Here is an 18,306-nt window from a genome sequence, read left to right as displayed (position 1 = left end):
TGGTTGTACTTCTATTGTTGTTGGAGTAAAGAACTGTAGAGTTATTGTCACAATAAATTTTCAATGGTCTTTCAAACTAGTGACAAAGTTTTGCCCTTTATTTAATATTTTTTATATTTTTATATTATTTAAGATATTTGTTTATTATTTGTATTTGTATTTGAATCACCGAAATATCTTTGATTGAAAAAATTGTCACTTTTAAAAAACAAAATAATAGAAAAAATGTTTTAATTTTTAAAATTTTATTTTTGGGTTTTTTTATTATAAAAAATTTGGTGAGTTAATCCAATAAACCGTGATGGATCAGATCAAGTTGATATTTTCGTATTCATTTAAAAGTAAGTCAAATTGACTCAATTCATTTAAGTCTTAAATGAGAGTGAATCAACCCGTGTGAATTGGATAGACCCATTTTAACACCTTTAATGATATTCTTACTTTAATAAAGAACATGAATTACAAGGGATACTTGCATGGATCATTTTATCTCATGAAATTCATCATGCATATTAAAAGAATATATTACTAATCTTGTCACCATCATCATTTTTAGGGTAAATTAATAAATGAAGTCCAACAATCTTTCTTCTATGAGGCCATAAAAAAATGCAATTAACTTTCCAAAATAACTTTCCAAAATGCAATTTTTAGGATAAGTTAACTTTAATACAAAAGAAAAAATACTCACCAGCAATAAATGCAAAACATGATGGTGGGTCACTTGCGAATTGTCTTCAAGCATGAGTTCCAACATTGTACCTAACATGTCATTAAATACCTTGGATTCCTTTTGTGATACCCTTAAGCACAATCTTTCTTCTATAAGGCCATCAAAAAATGCAATTAACTTTCGAAAATAACTAATCATTCTTGAACGTGCACTTTGTGGATCAAGCATGCGAAAGATCGGGAAGAAGTCCACAACATTCTTGAACGTGCACTTTGTGGATCAAGCAGGCGAAAATAACTAATAATTCCTCTCCTCACGGTTATTAAGGAAGCCTCGCCAATATCCAACGCTTCACCTCTCTTGGATCTTTCCTTGACATAATCCATCAACTTTTGCACCTTCCTTTAGCGAAGAACTTGTGTGGAATCAATCTGCTGAGAAGAGAAAACTTTGGTAACACAAGCTCTCCCAAGGATCCTTTCCACATGTGCTGAAGATGGCATCCATGCAACTGAAAGTATGTGATGGTCAAGTGCTCGAACACTATCTGGGACCATTCTATTAGCAAAGATTTGATCATTTTTTTGCAGTACTTCTTTGGCTACTTGAGGAGAGGAAATGACTATGGTGGTAATGTTACCTGTTGGAATTTTATTAATAAATCTTATGAAATATCAAATGAGCACCAAATCATATTACGTTAAATTATCAAGAGGTTTTAAGGAATATCTAAATCTATAGAGCTTGATCAACACGTAGTAGAATCTTACAGCGGTCACGAACAATTGGTTTAATGACTTTCCTCAACCAAATCACTTTCTTCCTTTTGAGACCTTTGTTTTTCTTCAGATGGGGAGAAGAGAAATTGTTTCTTGATTTGGTGTCTTGGGAACCATAATCATGCCTTAGGTTTTAACTTATTAGGGTTTCCATTATCCCCTAATGGGCCAAACTGGTTTATGCTCATTAAACCCATATTAATTTTCTGTTGGCAGTCTAATGGGCTCATTGAATTAGATCACTTTATATTGAACCCATCTAAATGTAAATAACTAATATAAATGTTATAATATAATATGTAGTTCATATTAATTAATTAGGAATTATAAAATTCCTAACAATCTCTCACTTAAGCTTTATATTAACCTTAGACATTTATATCACAACATTCTTTAGGTGCGCAACCGTATTTTATTTACTTTTAGACTCCTTTTATACAATCTGATCCATCTCATATAGCAACAGGAAACCATTGCAATTTTCATCACAATTCAGAATGACTAAGCCACAACGATCACCACTGTTACTCATACTCGATGACATAGATCAAATATGAATAAGCGACATGAAAATTACATACAATTTGATCTTAATCATGTTTATTTCCAACTAGTCCAAACTTTATTCTTTTATAGAGATCAATCCAAAGTGCAATACAAATATTGCACACAAAACAAGCTCAGAATAGAATGATAAACATCAACTTTATTTCTACATAAAATCCAAACAATACAAATATCTGGAAAATATAAGATATAAAACATAAATGAGACTTCCACTAAACTAAGATACTGTTAGGAACTACACCCATATGAGCAATCTGCTCATAAAAAACTCTAGGTACCAAACCTTTAGTAAGTGCGTTAGCTAGCATGGAATCAGTCCCTATATGTTCTATGGAAATCCACATATTCTGAACTCTTTCCTTCACAACCAGAAACTTGATGTCAATGAATTTTGAGTTGGTTGTACTCCTATTGTTGCTAAGAACTGTAGAGTTATTGTCACAATAAATTTTCAATGGTCTTTCAATGCCATCGACCCAACTGGGTCGTGCCTGGGTCCCCAGCGTGACCCGTCGTGCCTGGATCCCCGACGCGCCTGCTACAGCAGCACTACCTGTCGCGCCTGTACGCAGGGCGCGTCCACATGTCATCTTCACGGGAAACGCACCCTTCGGGGAGGTGCTTTGTAATAAAAAAAAGACTCATGGAGTAAATAATTTCAAAACAGACTCATTTAAATAAATAATTTATAAAAGAAACCTCATCTGGTATTTTTGTCCAACATATCATTGTCAAAGGTGAACATTCATCTTGAAGAATCACATATCTCAAAGCTTCCGTACTTACAAGCAACTGGAAAGGAAACTTTTCGCTTGCACCCACCTACTCCATTACTGCCACGCAAGTCAGATGTTGATGTTGAAATAAGTGGCTTCATGGAGCCTAAAAGTGCACAAATTATGGTTAATGTATGGGCCATGGGGAGAGATTCAAGTATTTGGAAAAACCCAAATCAGTTTATACCAGAAAGATTCTTGGACAATGAGATTAATTTTAAAGGCCAACATTTAGAGCTAATACCCTTTGGAGCTGGAAGAAGGATCTGTACTGGTTTGCCATTTGCTTATAGGACACTGCACATTGTATTGGCCTCTCTTCTATACAACTATGATTGGAAACTTGCGGACGAGAAAAAGCCCCAAGACATTGATATTTTTTAGGCATTTGGGATTACCTAACATAAGGCAAAACCCTTGCAAGTTATTCCCATCCAAGCTTGATTTGATATTGAGGAAGATCATGGAATTCACGTCCTAATCTTACTTCCCTTAAAATATATTTTAGTTTGATTGGAAGAGAAGTTTGACTTAGAATATGAAAAAAAAAAGTCTATGACTATTACTTCATGTTGGGATTTTTAGTTTTGGTAGTAAATATTGTTATATTTGAGTATGTGAAAATTTTATGTGCTATATTTAAATAAACCACGGTATATAGTTTTTTTTATTTAATACACTTTTTGTATCAATATATGAGCATATCTATTGAGAATGACATATTTATATGAAAGTAAGGGAAATAAATCTAAGTTACACAACTATGTGTTTGTAAATCCTAAATCAAGAACATTTAAAAGAGATAGAGTCAAAGAGAAAGAAGTGTCAATATAATCAATAATTATTATAATGATAATTATCTCATTTGGTATGCATATTTTTAGGCGATTTTGTTCTCTAACTAATTTTGAAAACTCCTCAAACATGAGTCATTTAAATCTTGTAAATCATTTTTATTTTAATTAAAAATAAAAGATATTGTTAGTTTTTTCATATGAAAGATATTGTTAGTTAAGGCACACGGAGTATCCAAAATGAAGATAAAATAAATAAATTATTCATATTCATCCATATCCTTCTCATATAAACATAAGAAACCTAAACACAAGGGAAGCTAGCTAAGAACCATGAACTACCTTCCACTTCTTCCACTAATCACCTTAGCATGGGTAAGCATTCATGTACTCATCTCCAATTTCACAACACTGATGAAATCCTTCAAATATCCCTCGGGGCCTCACCCTTTTCCAATTATAGGAAATATCTTGGAACTTGGCAGCCAACCTCACCAAGCACTAACCAATATTTTTCAAATTTATGGTCCTATAATGAGACAAAAGCTTGGTAACACAACCACTATAGTCATTTCCTATCCACAAGTTGCCAAAGAAGTACTACAAAAAAATGATCAAATCCACACTAATAGGATAGTCCCAGAACTATTCGAGCACTTGACCATCACATATTTTCGTTGGCATGGATGCCACCTTCAGCACAATGAACGATCCTTAGGAGAGCTTGTGTTACCAAAGTGTTCTCTTCTCAGCAGCTTGATTCTACGCAAGTTCTTCGCCAAAGGAAAGTGCAAGAGTTGATGGATTATGTCTAGGAAAGATGTAAGAAAGGTGAAGCCTTGGATATTGGTGAGGTTTCATTTGTGCTTAATTCCATATCAAACACATTCTTCTCAATGGGTTTGACTCATTACACATCTGATAAGTCTCAAGAGTTCAAGGACATCATTTAAGGTATCATGGAAGAAGCTGGAAGGCCTAACATTGGGGACTTCTTCCCAATCTTTTGGATGCTTGATCCACAAGGCATGCAGAGAAGAATGAATGGTTATTGTGGAAAGTTAATTGCATTTCTTGGCCTGATCCAACAAATGGTATCAGAGTTAGGGTCTTGAAAGATTTTATTCAACCCCCTTCTAGATTCTCGGTCTGATCCAACAAATGGAATCAGAGTTAGGGTCTTGAAAGTTAATCAAGCTTATATCAAAAGTTTCAGATCATGGCTGGGAATCAATTGACATTGGCTGAGGGTGCTTCCATTAGTAGACCACCATTGTTCTGTGGCACAAACTACCCTTTTTGAAAATTTTGGATGAAAATCTTCATGGAGTCTATTAATAGAGGCATTTGGAGTGTAGTGGTTAATGGATATATTGTTCCAATCTATGTAGTTGATAACAAAACGGTAGAGAAACCTTATGAATCTTGGTCACAAGAAGAGATTAGAAAAGGTGAATATGATTCCAAGGCAATGAACATTATACATTCCACATTAAATTCTGATGAGTTTTTCAAGGTGTCCGCATGCACAACTGCCAAAGAGATGTGGGATTAAATCCAAGTCACACGTGAAGGAACACTGAAAGTAAGGAGAGCTCAAAATAATTTGTTTATCCAAGAATACAAAACCTTTAGGATGAAGCAAGGAAAAACTATAAAGGATGTGCAGAAAAAATTTACACATATTGTAAACCATCTCAAGGGTCTTGGAAAGATTTTTGAAGAAAAGGAGATCAATGTCAAGGTGTTGAAATCCCTCAACAGGACATGGCTATCAAAGGTCACGACTATTTCTGAATCAAAAAACCTTGCCACTATGACATATGCTGAATTGTTTGGGAAGCTAAGGGAATATGATGTGATTCTGGTTAGGAGTGCATCACTTGATACAGATCACAGAGTTTGGATGACACCACTTTCAAAGAGGGAAGATAAGTCAGGGTAGACGCCACAAGAATTACCTTGATAAGTCTGATATTGGTTCAACAAGGAACCCAAATAGAAGTTCTCACAAAATATTCATAAAATGTCAAAAGTCCCTCTATTGAAAATGAAAACCAATACATATAGTGTATCTAAACAAAAAGATATAAATAGACATGGGCATTTAAATCAGTTTAGGCCAAAATTATGACGAAAAAATTATAAATAAAAAATAGAACATATTTGGCATGGGCCTTCAAATTAGTTTGGGCCTTCAACAACAATTAATAGTCTTGGTAGTGCCTCTGCCTCTGGGTCTTGGGCCTTCATCCTTCTCCACTTGGGTCTTGTTATGTATGTCTGCTACCATTTGTTGAAGGGTATCCACTGACTGTTTGGTCCTACTCCTGGTCATAGGTCCCTGCATTTGGGCACCGGGTTCAAGTACCACTTCCTTCCTGTTCTTGTTGGCTTGCTTGGCATAGCTTTCATTCTTCTTTGCAATTTGCACCTTCACTTGGTTATACAATCTTTTCACATACTCAACTTTGGCCCATGCATCCTTATGTTGAGTCTCTTGGGGATTGCTTTTGTAAGCTGGCCTTTAGGTAATGAAGCACCTAGAAGGAGATCAAATTGATGTTCTATGCCTCTTGAAGGTGGTAGTCCATGAGGAATCTCCTTGGAAAAGATATCTTTAAATTCTTGCAATAAGAGTTCAACACTAGGAGAAATAGAAATAGTTAACTCATTAGAATTATTAGTAGAAATTTCATTATCTTTGAAATACAGTAGATAGAGTGGTTCATGAGTAAGTAACACTTTCCTCACTTCACTCGCTTCTGCAAAACAATTAAATTTTCTCTCATGTGTATCACTCTCTCTCATATGTATCACTCTTTCTTTCAGGTGTATCACTCTTCTTTCTCTGTGGTGCCTCACTATTTTCTTAATCTTGTTCTCTCTTTTCTCTCATTCTGATTTGGTCATCACACACTTCTTTAGGGGATAGAAGTTTAAGAATAATTTTTTGGTCATGGTGTTGGAAAGAAATCTTATTGGTGAAGCCATCATGCACTGCTTTGGTGTCCTCTTCAATGTTGGCCCTCACTAGTGCTATCTCCATCTCCTTGTAGTACTCTTCCACAGTTAAACTTCCCTAGGACAACCTTTGGAGTTTCTGTCGCATGGTTTTATTGTAGCTAGTTGGAACATACCTCTTTCGTATAACCTTTGATTTTTCATCCACCAAACAAGGGCATAGTCCAAGAATTTAGTTGCTGCTAACTTCACCTTCTACTCTTCAGGATAGTCATTGCATGAGAATGTATGTTGAATCTTCATCTCCCAGTCAAGGTAGGTGTATGGGTCACTCCTGCCTTTGAAAGGGGGTACATTGAGTTTTACTCCCTCAATTTTGTTCTACCCCTCTATTTGATTCAATCCATCATTGACCCTTCTGTTCCCACCATAAGGTCTCCCAGCATTTGGATTCATTTGGTGCTCTAGTTCTTTTATTCGTCTATAGAGCTCTTCATTGTTACGGTTCAACAAACGTTACATTTGTGTAGTCATCACGTCCAGTAATAAGCGTTGAGATTTGTCCAGTTAATGATATTCACCACCACCGTCACCAACTCTTGCCATGATTAAGGAACAAACAATTCTGCAATAATTTAAACAAAGATTACAGGACCTCACCACACTCTACTCATGTGTTTCTCTCTTTGATGGTAGTTCACTCGTGTTTGATGCTCTCAATATAGGCTTTTGTGTGATGTTTTTCACTCTTTCCTTTTACCACTCACTCCCTCTTAAGTTCCTGGATGAATCAAATTAGACACACAAGGTAATATAACAAGAAAGACAGTTTAATTATCATAGACTCAGTAACAAATTTGATTTGGATAACATAATGATTTGATTTGAATAACAGATTAGACTTGATTTGGATAACAGATTAGATTTGATTTGGATAAAAGATTAAATTTAATTTGGATAATAAATTAGACTTGATTTGGATAATAGATTAGATTTGATTTGGATAATAAATAGAAGAAAACAAAGAAGAAACAAAAAAGCTACTTAATCACAGAGAAGAAGAGAATAAAATTAACGAAGATGACATGTAAACTTTAAATGGTCATAACTTATGCTACGATTGTTCGTTTGAGACCCACTATATGTCAAAACACTCAGAATTTATAGGAGAATCCAGATAAGGGCATTTGGTCCATGACTTTTTTGCCAAAAAAAATGCCTTTAACTGCCTCAATTTCGTGTTCAAAGATCAAACACTCACTTTTTTTCTTTCTTTCTTTCTTTTTTCAAAATTTCTGCAACTTTTTTTTTCTGATCCTTTCTTTTCAAATTTGTCTAGGATAATTTATGCAATTCGTTCAATAGGCAAATAGGCACAAAGATTCAAATTACGACGAAAAAATTATAAATAAAAAAATAGAACATATTTGGGCCAAAATTATGACAAAAAAATTATAAATAAAAAATAGAACATATTTAGCATGGGCCTTCAAATTAATTTGGACCTTCAGCAACAATTAATAGTCTTGGTTGTGCCTCTGTCTCTGGGCCTTCATCCTTCTCCACTTGGGCCTTGTTAAGTATGTTTGCTACCATTTGTTGGAGGGAATCCACTGATTGTTTGATCCTATTCCTGGTCATAGGTCCCTGCATTTGGGTAGTTTTAGGATTCTCATCATAACGGAATATGAAATGGACTTGACAAGAATGGCCGAAGAAGAAGCTATAGATAAGAAGAATAGAGGCTTAGCATTGAAGATTAGCATTATGTAACATCCCATTTTTTTAAACTAATTTAAAAAAGGATTGTTATTTATAAATAAATAGTTTTAGAAAAATGATGAGCTTTTTATAATTAAATAAATAAAGAGAAATAATTGTATTAAAATAATGATTTGAAGAAAAAAAATATTTGATTTATTCATTTGATAGGAAATAAAATAGAGTTTCTTTTTATAAGATAATAAAAATAAATAAATAGAGTAAATAATAGGCTATGAGTATCTTATCTATAAATAGAGACGTGTTAGGTGAGTTTTCACACCGATGATGCCCCCTCTTCCTCTCAATTTTATTTTCCCCCCTTCCCTTCCCAAAACCCTCTCTTTTCCCGCATACCACCGAACATGCTCAAAAAAACAATCATCTCGGATTCGTTCACCATTGGATCATCGTGATATTTTAGCACCAGGTTCACAACTCAATTTTGAACATTCTCACCATTGGGAATTACGAAAAGATGTCGGAGCTGAGAGAAAAATTCTTTTTATCGCAACTTTTTCTTTTTCCGCAGAAACCCAAAACTGTCTCAGTAAAACTACAATCCCGGACTCATTAACTGTTGGATTGTTGTGAAATTTTATGTGGTTCATGATTCATTTTTGCACATCTTCACCGTTGGAATTTGCAAAATAATGTCTTTAGAGGGAGAGATACTCATCGCACGTAGAGAATGGAATGGAGGCTTTAATGTCTTCTCCTTCTCTCTAACGTTTAGGAACCCTATCAAAGAAGTCAGAGGAAAAACTTGAGAAATCTTAAGAAACTACTAGAGATTCCACTATTGCTGTCACAATACACACGTGAGCCCGGTTAGAGGTAAGGGATGAGTTTATCGCAATTAGGGATTAGAATAAACATGTGTATGGATCCTTAGAGGATTAAATTGGAGTTTATTTTGAGATGTTTATTGAATTATAATTTTTCCTTTACGATTATAAATACAATATTGTTATGTTTTACGTACCAATTGATGTTCTGATGAGAATTGATTGATAAACTTTAGTATTATTGATGTTTTTATGTTTTGACCTATGATTTTGATATAATTGTGTGAAATTATTTGAGAGGTTTTACTCCCCATGTTGTGATAAACCTTTTGTATGAATTGTTATATTGAGATTATGAAATTGTGATTCAAATCGTGAGTATGTGATAAATTGAACATGTGATGAAAGGTAAAATACATGTGTATTAAGATGTGTATATTGAGTTGTGAGCTATGAATTGTGCAATCACACAATTGTAAGACCCTTTAAGGGCGACGAGTATTGTGATGGGATCCACTGTGGGAACCCGACGAGTTTAATCTCAAGCGCAACGAGTTAAAATGAGTTTGAAAACAATTGAGTAATTGTGTGTATTGCAAAGTTCATAGGTAAAGTGTATATGAGTCATGGGGTGTGATAACATGTTACTTTGAGATTATACCATTGTGATTGAGACCGAATATATGTGATAAATTAAGTATATATTGACTTGTAATATATATGCGTGCATTGAGATGTTGCGTGCATTGAGTTATGAGCTATGAATTTTACAATTACACAACTATAAGAACCTTTAAGGGCGGTGAGTTAATGATAAGACCCTTTAAGGGCGGTGAGTTAATGATAAGACCCTTTAAGGGCGACGAGTTAATACTAAGACCCTTTAAGGGTGATGAGTTAATGCACGACGAGTATTGTGATGGGCAACGAGATAAAACTATTTTGAGAACAATTGAGGAGTCGTATGTTTTGTACAGTTCATAGATAGAGTCTGTGTGCTAAAATATTTTCTGGGTTGGACCTGAATTAGGAGGGAGAGGCCCTGACAGACTCTTCGGAGTGTAGGCCTTGGGGGTAAATACACTCAGTTTGAGTACTCCTTTAAGCCTGTGTCGATCCCATATGGTTGGAGCATTCTCGCAAAATAACATGACCCTGATTGGTTTCCCTATGATTTTACCTAATGAGAGTGACCTGACTTGCTAGTGTGTGGTTTGTCTCATCATGTACTCCTAGGCGCTCAACAAGGTTTTTCACTGACATGGTACCACATTGCATATATGATTGAGTCTTAGTGTATATGTTGCATACCGCTTGTGTATTGATCAATATTGATTGACATGGTGATATTGTGTTTTGATCCTTGAGTACGTGAATATTATGAAAATGAATGAAACGAGTTGTGTTGTGATGTGATGTTGGGCGACAAAGTGGTGAAATGACGTGAGCTATGTTGAGTAAGTTTTATTTTGTTTATATGATATTTATACCTACATATTGTTTTGTTTCTCTCCATCAGTTGGGAATGTGATAACTCACTCCCCGTGTGTTATTTGTGTTTAAATCTTGTGATGATCTCGAACTTTGTGTTCATGAGAGCAGATAGTTAGGTGGATGACTACGAAAAACCTCATGCTAGAGGGCACGACAACACAATGCTCTAATAAGATGTGACATTAGGGTATAAGTTTCTATGTTAATTGCATGAAGTCTTAAACGACCTTGTTTTGAGTCGAGATGATTTATTATTTATTTGGACAAGTTTTATTATGATGTTAGAAAAATGAATGTGAGCCTTTTATCCTTTTGAAAGGCTTGTATTTAAATGTGTTTTAAAAACTTTTAATTAAATTTGATTTCTTATTTTTTTTATTATTAGTACATATATGTGAGGAGTAGAGGGTGTCACACATTCCATCAAGTGATGAAAGTGAGGATGACAATTCGGAAGGGTCGGATGTTGAAAATCTAAACTTGTTTGTGAGAAGGTTCAACAAAATCCTCATGAAAAAGAAGAACTATGGAACCAGAACCTTTCAGCCAAAGAAGAATCTCAAGAAAGGTGAATCATCTTCCTCCAATGGATTCACTTGCTTCGAGTGCAAAAAGATGGGACATATTAAGGTAGACTGCCTCATCTATCAAAAGAAGTAACAAGTAGAGAAGAAGAATAAGGGTTCATTCAAGAAGAAAAAAGAAGGCATATAATCTACAATAGTGAATCAACAACTTCCAGTAACAATACTAAAGAGGAAGAAGCAAATTTATCTTGATGCCAAAAAATGAAGTTAAGAGTGAGGTAAACATTTTTATTTGGAAGTTGATGATAACTATGATACATTAAAGGAGATAGAACAAAACATATTTTATCAAAATTATTCTTCACTAGTGATCTCTAAAAGATCGGTGATATAAATGTCCAACAAGTTCATTTATGTGAAAATCTAAATAATCTCTTTACAAAGTCGTAACCAAGGAAGACTTTTGAGAAATTGATTCATAAGATTGGATTTCATCATCTTAAAGATGATTGTTTGCATGAGGAATAGAAATAAATAAGTTATGCACTTTTTTTCCATCGCTATGGTTTTGTCCCATGAATTTTTCTGACAAGATTTTTTATGAGATATAAATGATAATGTATTGAAGGATGATGTACTCTTTTTACTTCACTAGGTTTTTATCCCACCGAATTTTTTTCTGGTAAGATTTTAATGAGACATATTCTTAAATAATTGACATCCAAAGAAAAATATTATGAATAATCTAATTGTGGTTGTTGGTATTATATATGTTTAGGATCTTTCCTCTTTTATATATGTTATTAAGGTTTAAGATATTTTTGTATTTATATTTATCTTTTGTAATCTTCCAGATATCTTTTATACCTTTTATACTTATAAATAGATTACTCCTATTAAAAATAATACACAATTCTTATTCTCTTTATACTCTTCTACTTTTCTCTACTATTTTTATATTTATTCAACGCCTTTATTATTATTGTTTGTTGTTGTTAAACTAGTAATTATATCAAACAAATTGATTTTTAGAACTGTCAATCTGAGCAAGCTCCTTCTAGGATGATCCATGACAAGCTAATATATATTTGAGTCGGTTGGACTAATTTAATTTTAGACTAGTAATGTATTACTGGAAAAACATCAATGACGGTTATTTTAGACTAGTAATGCATTACTGGAAAAAGCTAATATATATGCTTTATTTCGTACTGTAATGTTGATATGTTGTTGAATTGAAATGTAAATGATGCAGGTAAATTCACTCTCCGATCCCTTTGCTTAATTACATAGTTACATTACAGTTTAACTATGCAAGTAATTTATTATTTCTTCACCTTTATCACAATAAAAAAATATGGCAGGTGTGTTTAACATACATTATATAGTCACAATATACTGAAAATGATTAGTAATCAAATATGAAATATGTTTCCATTCTCTTTAGGTCCAACTTACCAATGATTATAGAATATTTATAAAAAAAGTTAATTTTTGTTTGATATAAAGAAACCTCTCTTTTCCTTTTCTATTGCATATGCAATTTCTGGATTATTTTTTTATTGTAATTTTTGAGTTATCATACAACGATCTTTCAACTTTTCATTTACCAAATTTTTCATGTATAGGAACAGATAGATTAGAGAAGATATCTTTAATCACAATGACACCAAAGACAGGAATATTAAGAGAATGGAATTAATATATAGATCTAATATAATGAAACAGAATCTCTTTGGGGTTCCCTATAAAATGAGGCATGGTTCTATATTATCAAATAATTAAAAATCATTTTAAATATAATTTTAATAATTATTATTATAAAAATTAATAAACTTGTTATAAATAATATAATTTATTATTAAATGATATATAAAAAATGTTTACACTATCAATAAGTTTTAATTTTTTTTTTACTATAAACATATTCATTAATTTCGTTAACTTTTTTTAAAAGTATCACACGTTTTAGGTATGGAAAATCTTTAAAAGTGTATTTGGATAGAAAATTTTAACCGGGGAAAGTAATTTATTAGAGAATTTAAATTTTTTTAATCTAAAATTTATTGTTTGGATGTTTTTTTAATGAAGAATTTAAATTTTTGAAATTTTAAAATAAAATTTTTAACAACTAAATTGTGAAATTTTAATTTTTTTCTAAAAGGTGAGAAATTAAAATTCTCTTATTGATAGAAAAACCTTCCAAAATGTTAATGTATTTTTTTTATAACCATCATCATCTCTTTCACATTCCTGAAATTCTGTTCTTGAACTCGCGACTCTTCCCTCGCACTGATGATCTTCTTCTTCAAGAAACACCCTCTGAGCTCGCGGAGCATCGATGAGGTGCGGGCGTAAGGAGACACGTAGAACTGCACCCGTTAGTCAGGGAAGTAGCCGTCGCTGCCTATCACATGGTGGAGGTGCTCGCCGGTGAGAAGGGTCTGAGTCATGTCTTGCGTTGTTGACTCTGAATGGTGTGATTGGGTATAATAATATATGTTGTCGTGTCACGATAATTCAGCGACTCCTTGTACCGCATCAATACTCTTCCCTTTTGAAGCACATCAATCATATATTTTCTTCTCTTTGCATTCATTTTCTTTCACCCTCACAATTTTAAATTTTTTTTATCCAAACACAAAATTTTGAAAATAAAAGAATTTTGATTAAATTATTTTAAATTCTTAGAATTTAAATTTCCTCATCCAAACAAACTCTAATGTTCTTTTTTATTTGTATGGCAACAAATTCAACTGATACTGATCAACCCAATGTCTCGTCGCTTATCAAAAAGTTTAGGAAAATAGATATGTTAGGCCAGATATTTTATGTAATTTTTTTTTATTTTTTTAGTAATTTCTATCACTTTTTTTAAAAAATTACTTGAAATAACATTTTTTTAAAAATGTTAACTTTTAGTTTCTAATTTTTTATATTTTTTTTTTTATCTTTAATATATTTATTTAATTTATTTATTTTTTTAAAAATAAATCATAACTTTATTATTTTTATGTCATTTTATATTTTTTAACTATTAGTAATTTAATAAGCTAATTTTTAACTACCAATTAACTTACTAGTTTTCAAGTAATTTTTCAATTAAGTTTACTTAATATTCACATTCTGTAGTACTGCAGATTGGATAAGAGGAAGGGTTACACATGCTTGCAATGATTTTTATATTTATATAAATTTTACCTTTTGTTATTATATTTATAAATTATTTGTTTTAGTTCTTATAAGTATATTTCTTAATTTTTTTAGTTTCTGTTGTCGAATATTACAAAAATAAAATAAAAAGATTAAATTTTTTGTAAGAAGACCTATATGAATTCAAAAATAGTTCATGTTTCAAGAATTGAAATTAATAGTTTCTACTTTGTAGATTAAAAAATGCATAATGTTCAAGAATTAAGCGGGTGGATCAAGTTGCCCTTGTTCTAACTTTAGTTGAGTCTTTGGTACAAAATTATTGACCACGTTGTGCACGATTGTTGTACCTGAACTAATGAATTTAAGTTTGAGTTATAGTATGTAACTACCTCACTTGAATAGAATTAAATTCAATGAAAAATATTATATTAGTGTAAAGATTCGTGGTCGAATCAAATGAATAAATAAATTAAAGAACTATACAACACGTAAGATCTTTAACAGGAGCTATCTTCTCCAACCGATCGGTCATCATTCGGTATAATAATGCATCTGTGAATTTTCTTTTTTCGTTTGTGACTTGCCTAACTTCTTTAAGATTTTTATGGGAGCAATACGTTACTGACACCAAACCTGCAAGGACTCAGCTATAGAACAGCCTAGTATACTCTATCCATTAGATATTTTCGTGACATTTGACTTTTCATAGGAAAGAGAAAAATGTTTTTTCTATGTAACTGATAAACCATTTTATACAAACAAAACAAAAAGAAAATCCTTGTAATTCTAAAAAAAAAATCCATAGACAAATTTTTTTAACTTAAATATATTTTTCATATTTTTAATATATATCTTTTTGTTAATTTAATACTTAAAAAATATTTTTTTTTTATTTTATAATCTAACATTTTCAAATTTTAACTTTTAATGCCTATTATCAGTTAAAAATCATTCATTAAGTAATGATATTCTATTTTATTAATTTGTTACGTTATCACACCTAATCGATAATATAATATAATACTCTGTTAATATGTTATTTATCATTTAAAGGATAAGATTAAGACTATCGTCCTATCCTAAAAGTAAATTGTTTTGAAAATGTCAAATAATAAAATAAAATATTTTTTAGGTGTAAACGGGAAAAGAAATACATTATGAAAATCCTTCTTTCTTTGCTAAACGGTTTTGACTTTCTTGCATGCAATGAATCTGAAGAGATAAGACGAATTATCAAAGGCAACATTTTGCCAATTTTCAGTACATGTGAAGTTTGATGCGGCAACTTTTATTTTGATACATGCATGGTAAAACACTGGTGAAACATGTGATTTTCAGGTTCTTGTGTATAGAAGAATATCTGTTTGTAGAAACAGTTCCTTACTTCCTTAACTAGATATTAGTCTCTAATTTTTTGGCTATCCCGGGTTCAATTACTCCATCTATATATACCAATATACACCTGAAACAAACAACAACAGAAATAAAGCACAATGGACTACCTTCTACTTCTTCCACTAATCACCATAGTGTGGATAAGCATTCATGTACTCATCTCTAGCTTCAAACCACTCAAATCTTCTAAAAATCCCCCGGGGCCTCACCCTTTTCCAATCATAGGAAACATATTGGAGCTTGGCAACCAGCCTCACCAAGCACTTGCCAAACTTTCTCAAATTTATGGTCCTATAATGAGTCTTAAGCTCGGTAACACTACCACCATAGTCATTTCCTCTCCACAAGTTGCCAAAGAAGTACTGCAAAAAAATGATCAAATCTTAGCTAATAGAATGGTCCCAGATTGTGTTCGAGCACTTGACCATCACATACTTTCGGTTGCATGGATGCCACCTTTACCACAATGGAGGGCCCTTAGGAGAGCTTGTGCCACCAAAGTGTTCTCTTCTCAGCAGCTCAATTTCACACAAGTTCTTCGCCAGAGGAAGATGCAAGATTTGATGGATTATGTGAAGGAACGATGCGAGAGAGGTGAAGCTATGGATATTGGTGAGGCTTCCTTTACAACTGTTCTTAATTCCATATCAAACACTTTCTTCTCAATGGATTTGGCTTATTACACTTCTGATAAGTCTCAAGAGTTTAAGGACATCATTTGGGGTATCATGGAAGAAGCTGGGAGGCCTAATGTTGTGGACTTCTTCCCAATCTTTCGCCTGCTTGATCCACAAGGTGCGCGGAGAAGAATGAGTGGTTATTTTCGAAAGTTAATTGCGTTTTTTGATGGTCTCGTAGAAGAAAGATTGCGTTTAAGGGCATTAGAGAATGGGTCCAGGGAATGCAATGATGTGTTAGATTCTTTGCTGGAGCTAATGCTTGAAGACAATTCGCAAGTGACCCGGCCTCATGTTCTGCATTTGTTTCTAGTGAGTATATTGGCTAGAAATTCAATTCAATTCTTTACACAAATTCATGATGATATTTTTACCTCATCAAAAAGAAATTTACTTTATATTAAGAACAATTAAATATGCCTAGTTAAAACAACATATCCTATTCATTATGAAAGTAATTAAGACATCTTTTACCAGAACAAAGGAAGAAGTTCATATTGGCATATCATATAGCATAAAAAGGTAAAAGTTGAATTGAGAGAGCATGAAGAGCAGTAGATTCCTTTCTCTGCTTATATTTTTACAATAAAATCCTAATTGATTCATACCTTATGAATTTCTTGTTCTTACAAATTAATTTTAACAAATTGATTTCTCGAGACTTAATTCTCCATTTTTTTACTCTCTTTAATCCCCATTTAATTCTCCTTAATTGTTTGAATTGGATGAGTACAAACTTCGTTTTTTTATGTTTTCTTCTTCAAAGACTTGCCTCTTACACTTTATTAGTAAATCTTATATATTATTTTACTAATTGATCATATATGTCAGGATTTATTTGTGGCTGGAATAGACACAACATCAAGCACGATAGAATGGGTAATGGCTGAGTTGCTACGTAACCCTGAAAAACTAGAAAAAGTTAGGCAAGAGCTTCAACAAGTCCTTGCCAAAGGTGAACAACTAGAAGAATCACATATCTCGAACCTTCCTTACCTACAAGCAGTGGTGAAAGAAACTTTTCGCTTGCATCCACCCACCCCAATGTTACTGCCACACAAGTCAGAAGTCGATATTGAACTATGTGGCTTCATGGTGCCTAAAAGTGCCCAAATTCTAGTGAATCTATGGGCCACAGGAAGAGATTCAAGTATTTGGACAAACCCAGATGAATTTACACCTGAAAGATTCCTGGAAAGTGACATTGATTTTAAAGGCCATGATTTTGAGCTAATACCCTTTGGAGCTGGAAGAAGGATTTGTCCTGGGTTGCCATTAGCATCTAGAACTCTGCATGTTGTGTTGGCATCTCTTCTATACAACTATGATTGGAAGCTCACGGATGGACAAAAGCCAGAAGACATGGATGTATCTGAGAAATATGGAATTACCTTGCATAAGGCACAACCTCTACTAGTTATTCCCATCCAAGCATAATACCAAGGAAGATTACATACCTGTAATCAAATTGTTGCAAATTTCTTGGTATGTGACTTTTTCCTACGAATAAAAAAAATATCAATAAAACTTCATTAGCATGTAAATAAAACTTTTATTCATTAGCATGCAAATGTAATTGGATCATAATTAGTGAGTGAGTAAAAATTTTGTAATTTTTTCCCCTTCAGATTGCTCAACTTCATAGTTCATTGTTCTCAAATCTTTGAATTCTAGAATGACCATTTCTTTCACCTTATCAAAAAATTTCATTGGTGCTTGAATGGTTCTTAAAAGGAATCAAATTATAAGGAAGGAAAGATCAGAATCTTGTTCTTAATAAGAAAAAAGAGTATAAATGTATAAGCACCTTATGACATAGGTGTGACATAGGAGTGTTGATTCAATGACAAGCATACCAAGTCATCAAGTACTATTCGATAAATAAGAGTTATCGTTCTCACAAAAACTTACATAATACTTAATAAATATCACAAATTTTTATTATCTAAACTTGC

General features: G+C 32.7%; 2 protein-coding genes and 1 pseudogene across 2 annotated transcripts; all 3 read left to right on the top strand.

Annotated features, from left to right (window-relative positions):
• The first annotated feature begins 2,484 nt into the window (after positions 1-2,484).
• Positions 2,485-3,179, top strand: LOC114419688 (cytochrome P450 76C4-like). The gene is made up of 2 exons (XM_028385433.1): positions 2,485-2,637; positions 2,757-3,179. Exons 1-2 carry the CDS (start codon positions 2,485-2,487, stop codon positions 3,177-3,179), a joined length of 576 nt encoding a protein of 191 aa, XP_028241234.1.
• A 743-nt stretch (positions 3,180-3,922) lies between these two features.
• Positions 3,923-4,704, top strand: LOC114419682 (annotated as a pseudogene).
• A 10,772-nt stretch (positions 4,705-15,476) lies between these two features.
• LOC114418530 (geraniol 8-hydroxylase-like) lies at positions 15,477-17,995 on the top strand. The gene is made up of 2 exons (XM_028383941.1): positions 15,477-16,663; positions 17,183-17,995. Exons 1-2 carry the CDS (start codon positions 15,773-15,775, stop codon positions 17,786-17,788), a joined length of 1,497 nt encoding a protein of 498 aa, XP_028239742.1. The 5' UTR covers positions 15,477-15,772; the 3' UTR covers positions 17,789-17,995.
• Positions 17,996-18,306: the final 311 nt, after the last annotated feature.

The sequence above is a fragment of the Glycine soja genome, chromosome 7 (genome assembly GCF_004193775.1).
Source record: "Glycine soja cultivar W05 chromosome 7, ASM419377v2, whole genome shotgun sequence".
Classification (NCBI taxonomy): domain Eukaryota; kingdom Viridiplantae; phylum Streptophyta; class Magnoliopsida; order Fabales; family Fabaceae; genus Glycine; species Glycine soja.
The sequence above is the reverse complement of the archived record's forward strand: the minus strand, read 5'-3'. Positions and strand labels throughout refer to the sequence as shown.

Bases quoted from the DNA above. Each gene is read 5' to 3' on its own strand.
- LOC114419688 (XM_028385433.1), top strand. From the start codon at position 2,485: ATGCCATCGACCCAACTGGGTCGTGCCTGGGTCCCCAGCGTGACCCGT. The intron at 2,638-2,756 runs GTGCTTTGTAAT...TCATTGTCAAAG, and splicing joins GAAACGCACCCTTCGGGGAG to GTGAACATTCATCTTGAAGA.
- LOC114418530 (XM_028383941.1), top strand. From the start codon at position 15,773: ATGGACTACCTTCTACTTCTTCCACTAATCACCATAGTGTGGATAAGC. The intron at 16,664-17,182 runs GTGAGTATATTG...CATATATGTCAG, and splicing joins ATGTTCTGCATTTGTTTCTA to GATTTATTTGTGGCTGGAAT.